The 14,165-nt window shown below is 45.4% G+C and overlaps 6 protein-coding genes across 9 annotated transcripts; 2 read left to right on the forward strand and 4 right to left on the reverse strand.

The window, feature by feature from the left end:
• Position 1: 1 nt before the first annotated feature.
• Positions 2-738, forward strand: LOC6554018 (peptidyl-prolyl cis-trans isomerase FKBP2). The gene is made up of 2 exons (XM_001980496.3): positions 2-226; positions 290-738. Exons 1-2 carry the CDS (start codon positions 80-82, stop codon positions 557-559), a joined length of 417 nt encoding a protein of 138 aa, XP_001980532.1. The 5' UTR covers positions 2-79; the 3' UTR covers positions 560-738.
• Positions 659-3,983, reverse strand: LOC6554017 (zinc finger protein 420). Of its 2 annotated transcripts, none has more exons than XM_001980495.3 (5): positions 3,732-3,983; positions 3,249-3,661; positions 2,287-3,193; positions 1,647-2,228; positions 659-1,587 (listed from the first exon to the last, which is right to left on the reverse strand). In XM_001980495.3, exons 1-5 carry the CDS (start codon positions 3,861-3,863, stop codon positions 811-813), a joined length of 2,811 nt encoding a protein of 936 aa, XP_001980531.1. In that variant the 5' UTR covers positions 3,864-3,983; the 3' UTR covers positions 659-810. The 2 variants fall into 2 exon arrangements, with proteins under 2 accessions (XP_001980531.1, XP_026839688.1); XM_026983887.1 differs by having other exon boundaries at positions 3,723-3,983.
• A 242-nt stretch (positions 3,984-4,225) lies between these two features.
• Positions 4,226-5,536, reverse strand: LOC6553972 (transcription initiation factor TFIID subunit 12). 3 transcript variants are annotated; one of them, XM_001980494.3, is made up of 3 exons: positions 5,415-5,536; positions 4,793-5,039; positions 4,226-4,720 (listed from the first exon to the last, which is right to left on the reverse strand). In XM_001980494.3, exons 2-3 carry the CDS (start codon positions 4,958-4,960, stop codon positions 4,400-4,402), a joined length of 489 nt encoding a protein of 162 aa, XP_001980530.2. In that variant the 5' UTR covers positions 4,961-5,039; positions 5,415-5,536; the 3' UTR covers positions 4,226-4,399. The 3 variants fall into 3 exon arrangements, with proteins under 3 accessions (XP_001980530.2, XP_015009912.1, XP_026839479.1); XM_015154426.2 differs by having other exon boundaries at positions 4,793-5,248; XM_026983678.1 differs by lacking the exon at positions 4,793-5,039 and having other exon boundaries at positions 5,415-5,495.
• Positions 5,537-5,575: 39 nt separating this feature from the next.
• LOC6553971 (heme oxygenase 1) lies at positions 5,576-6,857 on the forward strand. The gene is made up of 3 exons (XM_001980493.3): positions 5,576-5,873; positions 5,939-6,444; positions 6,525-6,857. The coding sequence occupies exons 1-3, from the start codon at positions 5,717-5,719 to the stop codon at positions 6,750-6,752; spliced, it is 891 nt and encodes a 296-aa protein (XP_001980529.1). The 5' UTR covers positions 5,576-5,716; the 3' UTR covers positions 6,753-6,857.
• A 14-nt stretch (positions 6,858-6,871) lies between these two features.
• LOC6553970 lies at positions 6,872-10,212 on the reverse strand. The gene is made up of 7 exons (XM_001980492.2): positions 9,832-10,212; positions 9,047-9,561; positions 8,420-8,979; positions 8,125-8,357; positions 7,578-8,068; positions 7,156-7,522; positions 6,872-7,095 (listed from the first exon to the last, which is right to left on the reverse strand). Exons 1-7 carry the CDS (start codon positions 10,124-10,126, stop codon positions 6,881-6,883), a joined length of 2,676 nt encoding a protein of 891 aa, XP_001980528.1. The 5' UTR covers positions 10,127-10,212; the 3' UTR covers positions 6,872-6,880.
• A 372-nt stretch (positions 10,213-10,584) lies between these two features.
• On the reverse strand, positions 10,585-14,122 carry LOC6553969. The gene is made up of 7 exons (XM_001980491.3): positions 13,588-14,122; positions 12,783-13,297; positions 12,165-12,724; positions 11,889-12,112; positions 11,348-11,838; positions 10,918-11,284; positions 10,585-10,860 (listed from the first exon to the last, which is right to left on the reverse strand). Exons 1-7 carry the CDS (start codon positions 13,922-13,924, stop codon positions 10,673-10,675), a joined length of 2,682 nt encoding a protein of 893 aa, XP_001980527.1. The 5' UTR covers positions 13,925-14,122; the 3' UTR covers positions 10,585-10,672.
• Between the last annotated feature and the right edge of the window lie 43 nt (positions 14,123-14,165).

Here is a 14,165-nt window from a genome sequence, read left to right on the forward strand (position 1 = left end):
CAGTGGGAACAACTTAAATTATTGTAGCTCTTTGGTCACACTGAACCCCGAGTGTTTTTTGATACTGGCTTACAATAAGATGAAGTTAACTTTTATTTTGTTTATCTGCGCTTTCGTGGCCGCCACAGCTGCCAGCGATCCAAAGGTGAAGATCGGCATTAAGAAGCGGGTGGAGAACTGCACCCGGAAAGCCAAGGGCGGCGATCTCGTCCACGTGCACTACAGAGTAAGGGAAATCAGATAAGGAAGATCTCTAGCCGACCTAACCCCGAATTTCGAAACACTCTAGGGAGCACTACAGGATGGAACCGAGTTCGACAGCAGCTATTCCCGCGGCACTCCCTTCTCCTTTACCCTGGGAGCGCGACAGGTGATCAAGGGCTGGGATCAGGGAATTCTTGGTATGTGTGAGGGTGAGCAGAGGAAGCTGACGATTCCGCCCGAACTGGGATACGGAGCAAGTGGTGCCGGTGGCGGAAAGATTCCCCCTAATGCGGTGCTCGTCTTCGATACAGAGCTGGTAAAAATCGAACCGCGCTCTGGATCTGAAGAGCTGTAAACAAACAAGGCCATCAATAGGCATTCCATGCTACACCCAAAGTTTACTTTCAACTGAAGTCATAAACATTTAATGCTCAAATAATTAAAGTACTTTTTACCATTTTACCTTAAACAGCAATACCTAATGTATTGAATTTTCAATAATTAATTTGTTATATTTTGTTTTTGAAACGGTGCCACGCTACGACCAATAAATAATAATGTCATTCCTTTTATACTAGACCAAATTGTATTTATTGCAAGAGCCCCTTACTTTTGGCGCCTCAGCCACGCCTCCACCTCGTCGAAGTGACGCCGCATCAACCGATGCTTCTCCAGTGTGCTGCTCTGGATGAAGCGCTCGCCGCAGGTGCCGCACACAAAGGGACATTCTCCGGTGTGCTGCTGGAGATGGAGCTTGAGGTCCTTGGCCTGCCGGTAACTCTTCTCGCAGTATGTGCATTTGTGCGGCTTTAGACCGCTGTGCGTGAGCATATGGCGCTTAAGTTTATCTGAGCGGGCAAAGTCCTTGCCGCAAACGGTGCAGTGAAATGGCTTCTCGCCGGTGTGCATCCGGCGGTGCGAGGCCAGCTCTGAGTGCCTTGGAAAGGCCATCTCGCAATTATCGCACTTGAAGGGCTTCTCGCCAGTGTGACGTCGCATATGAGTGACAAGAGCGGCGGCTGATCTCGTCTCCATTCCGCACAGGGAGCAGAGGAAGCGTTTGATAGCCTCCTTGCGCTTGCGGTCGCCGTTAATGTGCACATCGCGGATATGGTTGTTTAGGCGAGACTTCATCTGGTATGTGCGATCGCAGTGCGGACACTGTAGCAGCGGCACTCCGTCCTCAGTGGCATCCTTTTCCACGTCACCGGCCACTGACGGGCGTCTGACGCCCGCCGCAATGCTGACGGAAGACTTGCTATGTTGCAGAAGAATATGCTGCTCTAGGTTCTCTGGCCACATGAACTTGTAGGAGCAGTTGCCGCATGGATGCTTCTTTTCTGTACTACTACACTGGCCTTGCCGGTGGTGGTCCATAATGCTCTGAAGCAATAATAAAATTGACAAAATGTTCAATGTAGAATACACATTTAAAACCTCACCTTGGAGACACATTTAAAGATGCAGTCGTCGCATTCGTGTGGCATTTTGTCGAAGCGATGCATTGTCCGCTGATGCTGGATCATTTCGAACTTCCGATTGCACTGCACGCTGCACAGCTCGCAGATATAAACGGGTCGACTGCCACCACTGGGCTGCATCTCGTCCTCGGTTTCCGAATCCTCCAGCTGCAGCTCAAAGCCAGACTCGTTTGTTATCGAGTAATTGTGCGGGGAGTCGTAGCTCTGGTGTAGCGACAGGGATAGCTTAAGCTCCAACTGGATATGGGCTCGCAGATCAACAATGCGCTCGAAATGCAGATTGCACATGCGGCAAGTAATACGCTTTGCACCGTTTGGCCGTGAGGTGGCAGCAATCAATGTTTCTGCCAAGGGAATGTCCTGCTCTTTCAAACCGTGGCGCTTTAGATGTTTTACCAAGTAGTCGTGCCGATAGAATTTGCGACTGCACCACTGGCAGGGAATCAGCTTTGATTCCTCTGCATGTACGCTAAGCAGGTGAACGGTGAGGGATTTCTTTTTGTCAAAGACCCGATTGCACTCGGAACATTCAAAGGTTTGATTCTGTAAAATGCATAAATGTAATGTTTCTGCTTTTTTATCAATTCTAAGAGTGACTTACTGTTATCCTGTGTTCGCGAAAGTGTGTTTTCAGGTTGTGTTTCCAGCGGAAGCGGAGCGGGCATTTGTGGCAGAGAAATCGCTTTTGTGCATTCCTACACTGCGACTCGTTATGGTGCCGCAGCAGCTGCATACTCACAAAACGTCCATCACATCGCCCGCAGACATGAGGGGCGTCTGACCAACTGTGGCTCTGTCGCTGGTGGTCATAAAGCTGATATTTTCGCGGGAACTTTTGCTGGCACAGTTCGCAGCTATATGTGGCTTTTCGCATCTTCTTTCGCCTCTTTTGCTGGTCATCGGGATCTCCGTCCAGATCGCTGTCCGTCTCCGAGCTGTCCAGATCCATTTCGTAGCCACTTTGGTTCGTTATCGAATAGAAGCGCTGATAGATACCCGCCGCCAGGTCCTTGCGAATCAAGTTGATTAACCGCTCCTCACTGAGGTCCTTGGAATCTGGATAAAAAAGCTCTGCCAGCTCGTGGGGTTCCATATTTGGACGACCGCAAAGGGTGACAATATCGGGGTGCTCCTCTAAATGTCGTCGCAGATCAGCAATCTTGTTGTATTGGCTTTGGCAGATCATGCACTCAATAAGCTTGTAGCCATGCGGTTTGCAGAGATTCAAATCCACGGCCTTGGCCTTCTTGTGCTCGCTAATGTTCGCCGATCGTTTTGAATTCCGGTGAACTTTCAGGTGCGCTTCGAGGGCTTCGCTGCGGCTAAACTTGCGAATGCAAAGGGAGCAGGCGTACAAGCGGGTTTCTGGCTTATGGATGCGCATTTCATGGCGTTTCAAAAAGTCGAATCGTTTGAAACTCCTAGGGCAGTCCTGACACTTATATACAGACTTTCTTCCTGTTTTCCACTTTTGAATGCGATTATACAGCGGCAAATTATCCAGGGAGCTGCAAAGTTTGGTAGTTAGAATAAAGCACTTAGAACATTTTACTTGTTACCCACTCTTCGTCTTCAAAGTCCGATACCGGATCGTCTTCCGCTGGCTTCTCGACGCTCCTTGGCTCCATTTCCAGCTTCACCGTTTCACCCACCGTCAGAGGGTCCACGGATTTTTTGCTCTCCATCTCCATTTCGTCCGGTTCCGGTAACTCGGAGCAAGTGATGGTGACATCGTTTTCGCCACAGTCCTCATCCTCGGTCTCCAGCTTGACTTCCACATGCTGCTCAGCACACAGCTCCATCGGCGCCTCCTGCAGGCAGTCGGTTGACGATGGTGCACCTCCGTTCTTTAGATGCTTCATTAGAAGTTCGTTGGCGGCCAGCGCCTGCTTCACATAGCAATAGGCACCCATTAATTTCTTGGTGCATCCGCTGCACAAGCATTGCGGAAGTCTCTGACTGCCGGTTGCATCCAGCTGCAAAGAAAATGTTTGATTTTAGTTTGAATTTTTCGTTGATTTTACCACTTTTTCGAACTTTGTTTACATTGATTTCGGTTAGCTCGCACAATATCTCCGAAAGCAACTTGTCCGGATACTTTTTCGAGGGCGTGGCCAGCTTCAGAAGGTTATCGGTGTCCGTGGAGTCGCACGTGCGACAAATCACCGGCAGCTTCATGGCGAACAAATTTGTTTTGACCAATTGAAAGCTTTTTTTAATTTTAAATCAACAATCAGAAAATCAACATTATTGATGGTAGGACCTTGACGCGAGAGATGGAAAATACTGTTGGTCTTTATAAAAATACCAAGCTGTTAAAAAATACAGCTATTAAGTGGTTGCGTTCAGCAGAGATTACTATTTATTTTTAAGGCAAATATTAATGTGTTTATTATTAAATGAAGCTGCAGAAAATGTTGAATTCTGAAAATATAAATAAAGATCATCATTTACTTAATAATATAATAATATTACAGGACCATAGGTAACTTTGAATTTTTGAAAATCACGACTTAAGATTTGCTGCTGACTGCGACCAATTGTTGAATGTGAAATCAATAGTTTACTTTTATTACATTAAATCTACAATAGAACGGCGTACTTTATTCTTTAATCTAAATTGGAGCTTAAAATAATTTGTGGCGTATGCACGGGTGGCATACGCAAAATCCGGCAAACCAAAACAGAGCCTCGACCCGATCCGACCCAATCCTCTAGTACTTTTTGATCGTTTTCCGGATGAGGGCCAGGCGCTGTTTGTGCGCCTCCGTGACGGCAGCGCGCTTGTAGGGACGCAGTTCGTCCGTACCGAAGCCGGGTATCCACATGTTGTACTTCCGCTCAAAGTGCAGCTGTACGTCGCGTACCTCAATCTTGTTGGACTTTCGGTGCTTGGCGAAGGCACTCGTGGACTTGACGGTGTCCTCGACAAAGTCGTCGATGATCTGGAGCAGAAGCTCCTCAACATCCTCGTCCAGTTGCGTGGTGGTATCCACCTCGCGGACGAGTTCTGTGAGACGCGGCTTGGTTAGCATCTGAAATTGGGAAAAAAGGTTAAACTAGAACCAGGCCTATTCCGTGTGCACTCCATAAAGCACGGATCTTACGGGAGTGTTCTCGGAGCCGGCGGCGGATGATGTGTGATTGGATGACTTGCTACCACCAGATGGGGTGCCCGTGCCCGTAACCGTACCCAAACCGGAAACCGGACCGCCGTTCTGCGAGGATGAGTTGCTGTTGTTGGTCATCGGACTGTGCTGGGAGGGCGAGGCCATGGGTGGGTCTTGGAGCTGTCCGCTGGCGGACGATGTGGAGTTGTGGTTGTGGTGCAGGTGGTGCTCGGCGACGCCGTTGCTATCGAAAGTGGTAAAGAGATCCGACATTGCTTTTGGGTTTCTTCAAAGTCAAATCAAGTGGGTGGGTTGTTGGTTGGTTGGAAGTGGGACAGGTGGTGGGTGGGGAAAGTACAGTAAGGTGGGTTTTTGTGGGTTAAAAGTGCAGAACCAAAGCCAAAAGCGTTATTGTACTTGTTGTTTTTGTTGTGTGTCGTCCGGCTATCTCAACTTCAGTCGGTTTTGTGTGTGTGTGGGTGTTTGGTTGCAAGCGAAATGAAAGTAAAAGAATAGTGGTGTCAATTTCACGCGTGTGGTCTTAAAAATCCGTCGCTTAGTGTGTTTAGTAAAATTAAAGTGTTACTTAGCAATTGCTCTTAGCTCAGGCCACACTTACAATTATTACGGTATAAACACTGTGATCTTATATTATGTTTTCTAAATTACTAAACAAAATAAAAATAAGCAGAGCAACTACAGCCAGATCAACAGTAGGACCAGTTGCGGGCGACTCTGAAATCCCCGCCAGTAATCAAAAGCATTTTGGTATATTAACGTTGAAGTGTAGTATATTTTCGTAGGCCAGTCACACTGGCGTGGAGTTCAAAACAAAACAAAGACGGCGTATTTTGCAAATATCACGTAGATAAGCAAAACATTCAACTTATTGATTTGGAACAATAACTGCGCAAAAGCAACATGTCAGCGACCGAAGAAACAACAGCGGACAGTCAGATGACCGAGAATGTGGAGGATGTGGAATTCGTAGACATGGCGTTCACAAAGGAGTTGCGTAAAGCCACTAAAGATGTGCATAATCTTACTGATGTTCTAGTAAATGCAAAGTTCGCACTTGGTGGGTTGATTGCTCATTACTATTACCATTCCCAGGAGCTATTAGATATTCCTCTTTTTCCGCAGCCCTTTCGGATGACGAGGTGTGGTATGATGGACTCCTGGCCTTCTACGAACTATACAAATTCTTCGAGACCCATCTTCCGGAGCGCCTGCTGCCCAAAGAATTCTATAGAACAGCGGCATTCGAAAGGGATTTCGACTATTTCTACGGTTCCGATTGGAGAAAAGACTACGAAATTCGTCCGGCGGTGCAGAAATATCTCGAACACCTGGAGAAGATTGCCGCCCAAAACGAACTGTTGCTGTTTGCCTACTCCTATCAGATGTACATGGCTTTGATGTCCGGCGGACAAATGCTGCAGAAGAAGCGTATGATCGCTCGCAAGCTATGGATCTTTTCAAAGTCCGACGACGAGGAGCAGCAAAAGCAGGCGGACAAGGAGGCCGAGTTGGCCACCGCCAGAGCTGCCGATGGATCTTTAAACAAAGACGACTTGGAAGCCAGACCAATGCCTGCCCAGGTTACCATTTGTCCGCCTGGATGTGAGGCCACATATTTTCCAGAAAAGGTGCATAGCTTTTGACTTTGTCCCTTCGAAAGTATTACATTGTTATCGCCTTATAATATTGTCCGACCATCCACTTTCAGATCTCTGTCTTGAAGGCCAAACTAAGGCGCGTATTCAACAATCACTACGGAGCTTTTGACGATGACTTGCGAGCTGCTTTTATTGAGGAGAGTCGTAACGTATTTCGCTTAAATATAGAAGTAGTACGGACCATAAAAGGGGTAAATCGTGCCAATCTCAGGAAGCTGGCCCTCGCACTAATCTTTGTTTCTAGTATTGTAGTGGCCGTAAAATTTGCTCTCAAGTAAGAGAAATAGGGAATACAAATGTAAGCTCTCTTGGGCAAGTTAGAATTGTGATCACACATTTATTTAGTCGCTTGTTAAATAGTAAATAACCCGAAATTGAACTGATTCTTAAAAGTTGTAAAGAGTATTTATTCGGAATTTTCTGTGCCGATATAATCAAGCAGTCCTCGTCTATTTAACCAAGGCATAATGCGCTCTATATTGGCCCTATAACGTTCGTTGCTAAAAGTCGCTGCCCTTAGCGATTCGGCATTCTTATCATCTCCCAAAAAGCTATCAGTAGTAAAGTCATCAGTTGTCTTGTTAAGGCACATCGACAAGGTGGTAAGCACAGTTTCAACAGCTTGAAGAAAAACATAAAATAGAATAGAATTTAAAAACCTAAAGTTCTTTTGTAAATTACCAAAAATTGGGTGCTGCATCAAAATGACGTGTAGTTCCTTTAGAGACGGAATAAATCCGTTGAAGTTCAGCAGCTTAGCATGCTCCTCCAAGTTTTCATGATACCATCGGATGAGGTAGTCAAACTGATCGACTTTGACATCCAGTTGAGTGGAGCTCATTATGAAGTAATAGAGATCCTGGGCCGGATTTCCGTACTTCGTGACTTGGTGATCCAGCAGGAGGGTTTCCTTGACGCGACCATCAAAGTCGTATTGGAACATGATGTTGTTTATCCAGGCATCACCATGATTGAGCACATTGAACTCTTCCTCATCTATTTTGGCATCTTCAATTACTCTGTCTACATGGGTATTCAAGATCTCTGGCTGCAAATTGTGATTTTGGTAAAAAAGTCACAAAGAAATAAGAAAAATACTTTACTATTTTGTGCAGGTACTCATCCACGCCCTCAAACTTGGCCACTTCTTCCATGAAGGACATCTTTGTGTGAGCAAATAAACGCTTAAATACAGGTGCAGTTTGCTCCGTGAAAATTCCATTGTTGTATTTGGGCGGATAGGGCCCATTGAGCTCCTTATACTTCAAAGAGGCTGCATGCCACTGGGCCAACTTCTTCAGCGTGCATTTGGTATGCTCCAAGTCCATTCCAATCAAGCGATCGCCCATCTTAAAGCCACTCGGCTGCAGGTTCTCCAGAATCAGATACTCCTCGCTGACATCCTTGCTGAGTCGAAAGGACTTGGCACTAAATGAGACTGGCAGACCAACATCCTTATAGAGACGCTCGAAAGAGGGCACATATGTGCTGTAAACCTCGATCTCTTTTGGAAACAGGTTAAAATCGGACAAGTTGATAGCGTCATTAACTGTGTGCACTTTCAGGATGTACGAGAAGGTCTTAACGCTTTTGTCTGTTAAGGTAATGATTGGATTTAATATGCAATTTTTCAGATGTAAGATATATTACCTTTTAGTTGCGCATCGATATCGACCTTCAGCAGCTTGGAAGCAAAGTTGTCCCCAGGTTTCGTCGCCGACTTCGAAGTACCGCTTAAAATCTTGTCGAAATTTGGTTCCGTGGATAAAATGATGTCCTTGAAATCGCTAAAATTGAGCCATTCCAGGATCTGATCCGCATTCTCCGCCTGTGGCTGATGTGGTGTCTGATGTGCCTGCAGTTCAATTGGAAGTGAGTCAGTGCTATAGAGGAAGTATAAGATGTATTTATCCTTTTGTGAAAATCTCATTTAGCAAATATTCACCTGGCTTCCAAGAAGCCTCTATTATCTAGCCAAGGCAGTATCCGTTCGATGTATCCTTGATAACGTTTGTTGGTGTGCAAAGCATTCCTGAAATCGACCGCAGCTTCAGAGTCTGACATAAAATTATCAAATGTGGCCGACTGAGTGGGGTCCAAAAGAACCACTGGCAACACTGAGATGGTTGGGAATAGCACCCAACCGCCGTACTTGATTATCGTACGGTGCAATTCCCTTAGCGAGGGCTTTCGGCCAGTGAATCCCAGAATGTCCAAGTGCTTAAGGAGCTGTTCATGGTAATGCCTGATGAAGAAGTCGAAGTAGTCCAGCTTATACTCAATTTGAACCGAGGTCATGATGAAGTAGAGTAGATCCATGGCGGGGGTGCCGTATTTGGGGTTCTGGAAATCGACAAAGACCATATCCTCCAAAGCCCCATTGGAGTCCATCTTAAACAGGAGATTATTCATCCAGCAATCGCCATGGTTCAGCGCATTGAACTCGGTGGGATCAATGACACCAAGCTTCATGAGCTCCATGGTGAGGCCATCTAGGGCTTTTTCCTAATCAAATTGGATAGAATACTAATAATCAGATAAGACTATTGTTATTTACATACATATAACTTACAAGCTTCGCCCGATAGTCTTCTCCGTTCTTGAACTTATTCAGATTGGCCAAAAACGACGTCCTAAAGGATCCCAACATTCCATCCATAAATGCAATGATGGCTTCCTTGTTATTGCCCATCATGCCGTAAACGAATATATCGGGATAGGGTCCATGTACCTGGACCATCGTCGCTCCTGCTGCATGGAACTGAGCTAGTCTGGTCAATGCGAACTTGGTTTGCTCCAAGTTGAGGCACTCCAGACGATTTAAGTTCTTGAAACCATTCTGACCGAGATCGTGCATCAGCACCGTGTTAGCCAGCTTGGGCTCCTTGGTGTCGTCCAGTTTGAATGCTCTTGGAGCAAATTTGATGTCCAGACCCTTGGCCTTGTAGAGTGCCTCCATTTTCGGTAGTATCTCAGTATAGGCCGCGTTCTCGCTGGTGAAGAAGTTGGCGAAGTTCATCATCTGCTCCATTTGCGGAGTATCATGGGGCACTTTCATCATGAGGGAGACCAGCTTGGTGCTCTTGTCTAATAGAGAATCATGTAGTTGTTAAAATTCCAGAGATTATTGCATTAAGCGCTATTGAGTCGGTCAGTAAGCTGAATATCAGCATTGTCATTGTGAAAAGCAAATCAATTTTCAAACATTTATTATCGACTGGCCATAATGATAAGAGTACAGGTACTACAAGTGATTACTTATCGTCGACCTACGCGAAGAAACCCACCCAATTTATTTCTGGCTTCACGAAATTGCCCCAAATTAATGCTATAAATAGTAGTGAGCGGTTAACTCACCAGTCAGCTCCACATCTATGCTGATTCTCAGCATAAGTGTGGCATAGTTTTCTCCGGGTGCCATGGCGGGCTTCACCCGGAAGCCCACTATCTTAGAGAAATGATCCACGGTGGCGGTGAGTAATTCCTCAAATTGCGATTCATTCAGCCACTTGGGCACCAAATTGCTGTGGTCAACCTCTGGTTCGGACTTTGCGGGTGGAGCTGGGGGTTCAGAGTTCACCTGCGCCTGTGGTGCTGGGTCCGAAGTTTTCACTTCATGGCTTTGGTTTTCCTTGGAATTTCGCAAGCCCATCTTACAGTTCTAGGGGCTTAAGTATTTTCAAATAGTAGTCTGTCCTATCGATTCGCTTCCGGTTCACTAGGCGATCGACGCTGAACTGGTATGCGGCACACGACTGGGTCCCCAAGTTATGCATTCCTAATCACTGGTTTGCTTGATAGCGTCGATAGCAAATTGGCATTAAACAAAGCAATAACCTTTGTTATTTCATCAGTTTTTGGATCTTTACGCGTTTTTTTTATAACTAAACGCTTAGAGCGATACCAGTGAACTTAAGTCTATCAATGTGATAAGAATGACTAGGTTGATAGGCTTAACCAGCAACTGGTCTTTTTATCAGTTTCTGTGTTCTTGATTAGAAGAATTGCTGGTTACCATCAGTTTGACATGCATATTTCTGTTTTTCTAAGCATATAGGAAATGCGTACACAAAATACATATTTGTATATATAAATAAAACAGTAAATACATTTATTTGTATCTTTTTCCATAAAGTAATTTTTAAACAATGTCAACAATTTATTAATGCTTCATCATAACACAGTCTTGATAACTCCTTTAAGGATCGAGAAGACCCCTCCTGTTAAGCCAAGGCATAATCTTTTCAATATGGGCTTTGTAACGCTCGTTGCCGAAAAGTTTTAATCTAACGGCTTCGGATTCCGGAGTCTCGACAAAGAATAATTCCGGATTGAAGCCTTCATCGGTAAGGCAAACAGTTAGGGTACTGATGATTGTGCCAACAGCTGTAAAAAATAATAATCGTGAGTAATATTCTTATTATAAAGACAAATGCCACGCACCGAAGGCCGGATGCTCTATCAATATGGAGTGCAGCTCACTTAGTGAGGGTACAAATCCGTTGTACTGCAACAAACTGGTGTGCTCGACTAAGTTTTCGTGGTACCATCTGATCAGATGGTCAAACTGATCGATCTTGATGTCCAGCTCCGCAGAACTCATTAGGAAGTAGTAAAGATCTTGGGCCGGGTTGCCGTATTTCGCATTCTGATGGTCCAGCAAGTAGGTTTCCTTGAGTCGACCCTCCTCGTCGTATTGGAACATGATGTTGTTTATCCAGGCATCACCATGGTTAAGCACATTGAACTCTTGCTCATTGATCCTGGCATCTGCCAAAACCTGGTCTACATGGTTGTCCACAATCCATCCCTTCAAAAGCAAATATAACTTGGTTAGTAATTGAAAGATACAGTAGTACAGTGAAGTTCTTACCAGCTTGGGCACATATTCATCAGCACCTTCAAACGTTCCGAATATCCGAATATAAGCATCTTTGGCCGAGGCAAACATGTTATGGAAAATGTCTCTTTTCTGTTCAATATAGATTCCATCGTCATATAGCGGGGGATATGGGCCATTTAGCTCCTTGTACTTAATGGAAGCTGCATGCCATTGGGCCAGTTTCTTCAGCGTACTCTTTGTGTGCTCCATATCCAAACCTTTCATGCGATCGGCCATTTTGAAGCCTATGGTTAGCAGGTTTTCCATAAGCAGATATTCCTCATTGACTGGCGTATTCAGGACGAAGGAATTGGCACTAAATGTAACCGTCAAGCCAGCATCCTTATAGAGTTTCTCAAAAGCTGGAACATACTTCCTGTACATTTCCATTTCTTTGGGAAACATATTAGCATCGTTAAAGTTGTCGGGTGTGGAGCTCGGCTGTACTTTCAGGATGTAGGAGAACGTCTTGGCAGTGTTATCTGCAAGGATATTCTTGATTAAGCCCACTCTCACTCATATAATTACGTACCTTTTAGTTGGGTCTCGATATCAACCTTCAAGAGCTTGGAAGCAAAGTTGTCACCTGGCTTGGTGGCCGAAGACCAAGACCCGCTAACAATCTTTTCGAACTCGGGTTCGACGGATGAAATGACTTCAGCAAAGTCGCTGACATTTAGCCAGTTCAGTATTTGGTTGGGATGGTCGGATTGCACAGATGAGGTCGTTTCAGGTGGAACGACCTGATTACTAAAGCTGGAATAAATTGATAAGTAATAGAAGAATAATTAGACTGCTTTCAGCTTACTAGGCTTCCAAGAATCCCTTATTGTCCAGCCATGGAAGCAATTTCTCGATGTAGCCGTGATAGCGCTTGTTGGCGTACAGAAGGTTCTTAAACTTGGCGCTGGATTCGGTGTCTCCCAGGAAATTTTCAAAAGTGGCTGACTCGTTGGGATCCAGGAGCACAATTGGCAGTACGCTGATCGAGGGAAACAACGCCCAACTTCCATATTTGTACATCAGCAAGTGCAGTTCCCGGAGAGATGGCTGCTTTCCGTTGAAACCCAGTAAATCGAGGTGCTTGGTCAACTGCTCATGGTAATGCCTGATGAAGAATTCAAAGTAATCCAGCTTGTAATCGATGTGCACCGAGGTAATGATAAAGTAGAACAGGTCCTGAGTGGGTGAGCCGTATTTGGGGTTCTGGAAGTCGACGAACAGCATGTCCTCCACATCCCCCTTTGAGTCAACCTTGAACAGCAGATTATTCATCCAGCAATCTCCATGGTTCAGTACGTTGAACTCATCGCGATCGGCCTGCATTAAATACTCAAAGTCCAAGAAAACCTGAGCAAATGCATTTTCCTAAATAAATGGGTGATCATTAGGATATGATTTTTAATGAGTAAAAGTAAATCCTTACCAGTTTCTCACGAAAGTCTTCTCCGTTCTTAAAGTTCTTCAAATTGGCCATGAAAGCCGTACGGAAGGAGGCAATCATTCCTTCGTAGAATGCTATTAGGACCTCCTTGTTTGCACCCATAACTCCATTAACGAATTGATCTGCATAGGGTCCATTCACCTGAACATTCACCGCAGATGCTGCATGAAACTGGGCCAGTTTCTTTAGTGCGAACTTCGTTTGCTCCAAGTTGAGGCACTCCAGACGATTTAGGTTCTTGAAACCATTCTGACCCAGGTCATTCATTAGCACCGTGTTGGTCAATTTGGGCTCTTTTTCGGCATCCAGTTTGAAGGCTCTCGGAGCAAAGGTGATGTCCAGCCCCTTGGCCTTGTATAGTTCCTCCAATTTGGGCAGTATATCCGAGTATACTTCGTTCTCGCTGCTAAAGAAGTTGGCCATGGCCAACATCTGTTCCATTTGGGGGGTGTTGTGCGGAACCTTCATCATGAAGCGGACCTGTTTTGTGCTCTTGTCTGGTTGAGAGATCGGAATTTAAAAACTCATTAGTTGAAATACCCACCACAATACCATTTGGCTTGTAAGCTAACTATTGTCGGACATGCACTTGTTATTGCTGTTAAATGACCAAAACAACAAGCAATAATAGTGTATTGGCTATAAATAAATTGAAGATACTACTTATCGCCAGTCTATGCGTAAAAATGTCTCCCAATTATGGCGCCTTAAAGGGCGGCAGATTACGGAAGTTCTCAGATTTCTCGGCCCTAACATGGGAAATGTCTCGTCCTAGGGGAAAACCTACCAGTGAGCTCCACATCTATGCTGATCCTTAGCATGAGCGTGGCATAGTTTTCACCTGGGGCCATGGCTGGCTTCACCCGGAAGCCCACAATCTTGGAGAACTGATCCACATTGGCGGCGAGTAATTCCTCAAATTGCGCTTGATTCAACCAATCCGGCCCCAAATTGGGCTCATCATTTACAGGGCTGGGACTCCGTGGTGGGTCAGCCGTAGTGGTTGACCCTTCAATTTTCGCGTTAGATGATCCAGAACTTATGACGGAGACCTTTTTCTGATTCTGATCACCGGCGGAAGCTACCTCATAGCTTTTTTTCGACTTGGAATTACGCAGTCCCATCGTGAGGCGAGAGTGGTTTGACTAGAAATCGCGAAATCTGTACGTCCGTCTGGCTGCGGGAACGGCTGTAAACTGATGTTTGGCAGCCAAAGTTTCCCCTTAGTTATGCCGTCCAGATCGGCGTTGATATGGGTTAATTATTTCATAAGCGTCGACAATTTAAAGCTCTACTGTATGCGAGTGTTTGAGCTATTCGTTGAGCGAGTGCTCTCCACTCGAATATGGAATCTACTCAGTGATA

This window comes from Drosophila erecta, unplaced genomic scaffold (assembly GCF_003286155.1).
Source record: "Drosophila erecta strain 14021-0224.00,06,07 unplaced genomic scaffold, DereRS2 tig00000000-arrow-pilon, whole genome shotgun sequence".
Lineage (NCBI taxonomy): Eukaryota > Metazoa > Arthropoda > Insecta > Diptera > Drosophilidae > Drosophila > Drosophila erecta.

Coding starts and splice junctions, on each gene's coding strand:
- LOC6554018 (XM_001980496.3), top strand. CDS start 80: ATGAAGTTAACTTTTATTTTGTTTATCTGCGCTTTCGTGGCCGCCACA. Junction 227..289: donor TCGTCCACGTGCACTACAGA/GTAAGGGAAATC, acceptor GAAACACTCTAG/GGAGCACTACAGGATGGAAC.
- LOC6554017 (XM_026983887.1), bottom strand. CDS start 3,863: ATGAAGCTGCCGGTGATTTGTCGCACGTGCGACTCCACGGACACCGAT. Junction 3,662..3,722: donor CCGAAATCAATGTAAACAAA/GTTCGAAAAAGT, acceptor TTTTCTTTGCAG/CTGGATGCAACCGGCAGTCA. Junction 3,194..3,248: donor TCGGACTTTGAAGACGAAGA/GTGGGTAACAAG, acceptor CAAACTTTGCAG/CTCCCTGGATAATTTGCCGC.
- LOC6553972 (XM_015154426.2), bottom strand. CDS start 5,068: ATGTCGGATCTCTTTACCACTTTCGATAGCAACGGCGTCGCCGAGCAC. Junction 4,721..4,792: donor CCGGCTCCGAGAACACTCCC/GTAAGATCCGTG, acceptor TCCCAATTTCAG/ATGCTAACCAAGCCGCGTCT.
- LOC6553971 (XM_001980493.3), top strand. CDS start 5,717: ATGTCAGCGACCGAAGAAACAACAGCGGACAGTCAGATGACCGAGAAT. Junction 5,874..5,938: donor AAATGCAAAGTTCGCACTTG/GTGGGTTGATTG, acceptor CTTTTTCCGCAG/CCCTTTCGGATGACGAGGTG. Junction 6,445..6,524: donor CCACATATTTTCCAGAAAAG/GTGCATAGCTTT, acceptor ATCCACTTTCAG/ATCTCTGTCTTGAAGGCCAA.
- LOC6553970 (XM_001980492.2), bottom strand. CDS start 10,126: ATGGGCTTGCGAAATTCCAAGGAAAACCAAAGCCATGAAGTGAAAACT. Junction 7,523..7,577: donor ATGAGTACCTGCACAAAATA/GTAAAGTATTTT, acceptor CACAATTTGCAG/CCAGAGATCTTGAATACCCA. Junction 7,096..7,155: donor GATGCAGCACCCAATTTTTG/GTAATTTACAAA, acceptor TTTTTCTTCAAG/CTGTTGAAACTGTGCTTACC.
- LOC6553969 (XM_001980491.3), bottom strand. CDS start 13,924: ATGGGACTGCGTAATTCCAAGTCGAAAAAAAGCTATGAGGTAGCTTCC. Junction 13,298..13,587: donor CATAGATGTGGAGCTCACTG/GTAGGTTTTCCC, acceptor TCTCTCAACCAG/ACAAGAGCACAAAACAGGTC. Junction 10,861..10,917: donor GATAGAGCATCCGGCCTTCG/GTGCGTGGCATT, acceptor TATTTTTTACAG/CTGTTGGCACAATCATCAGT.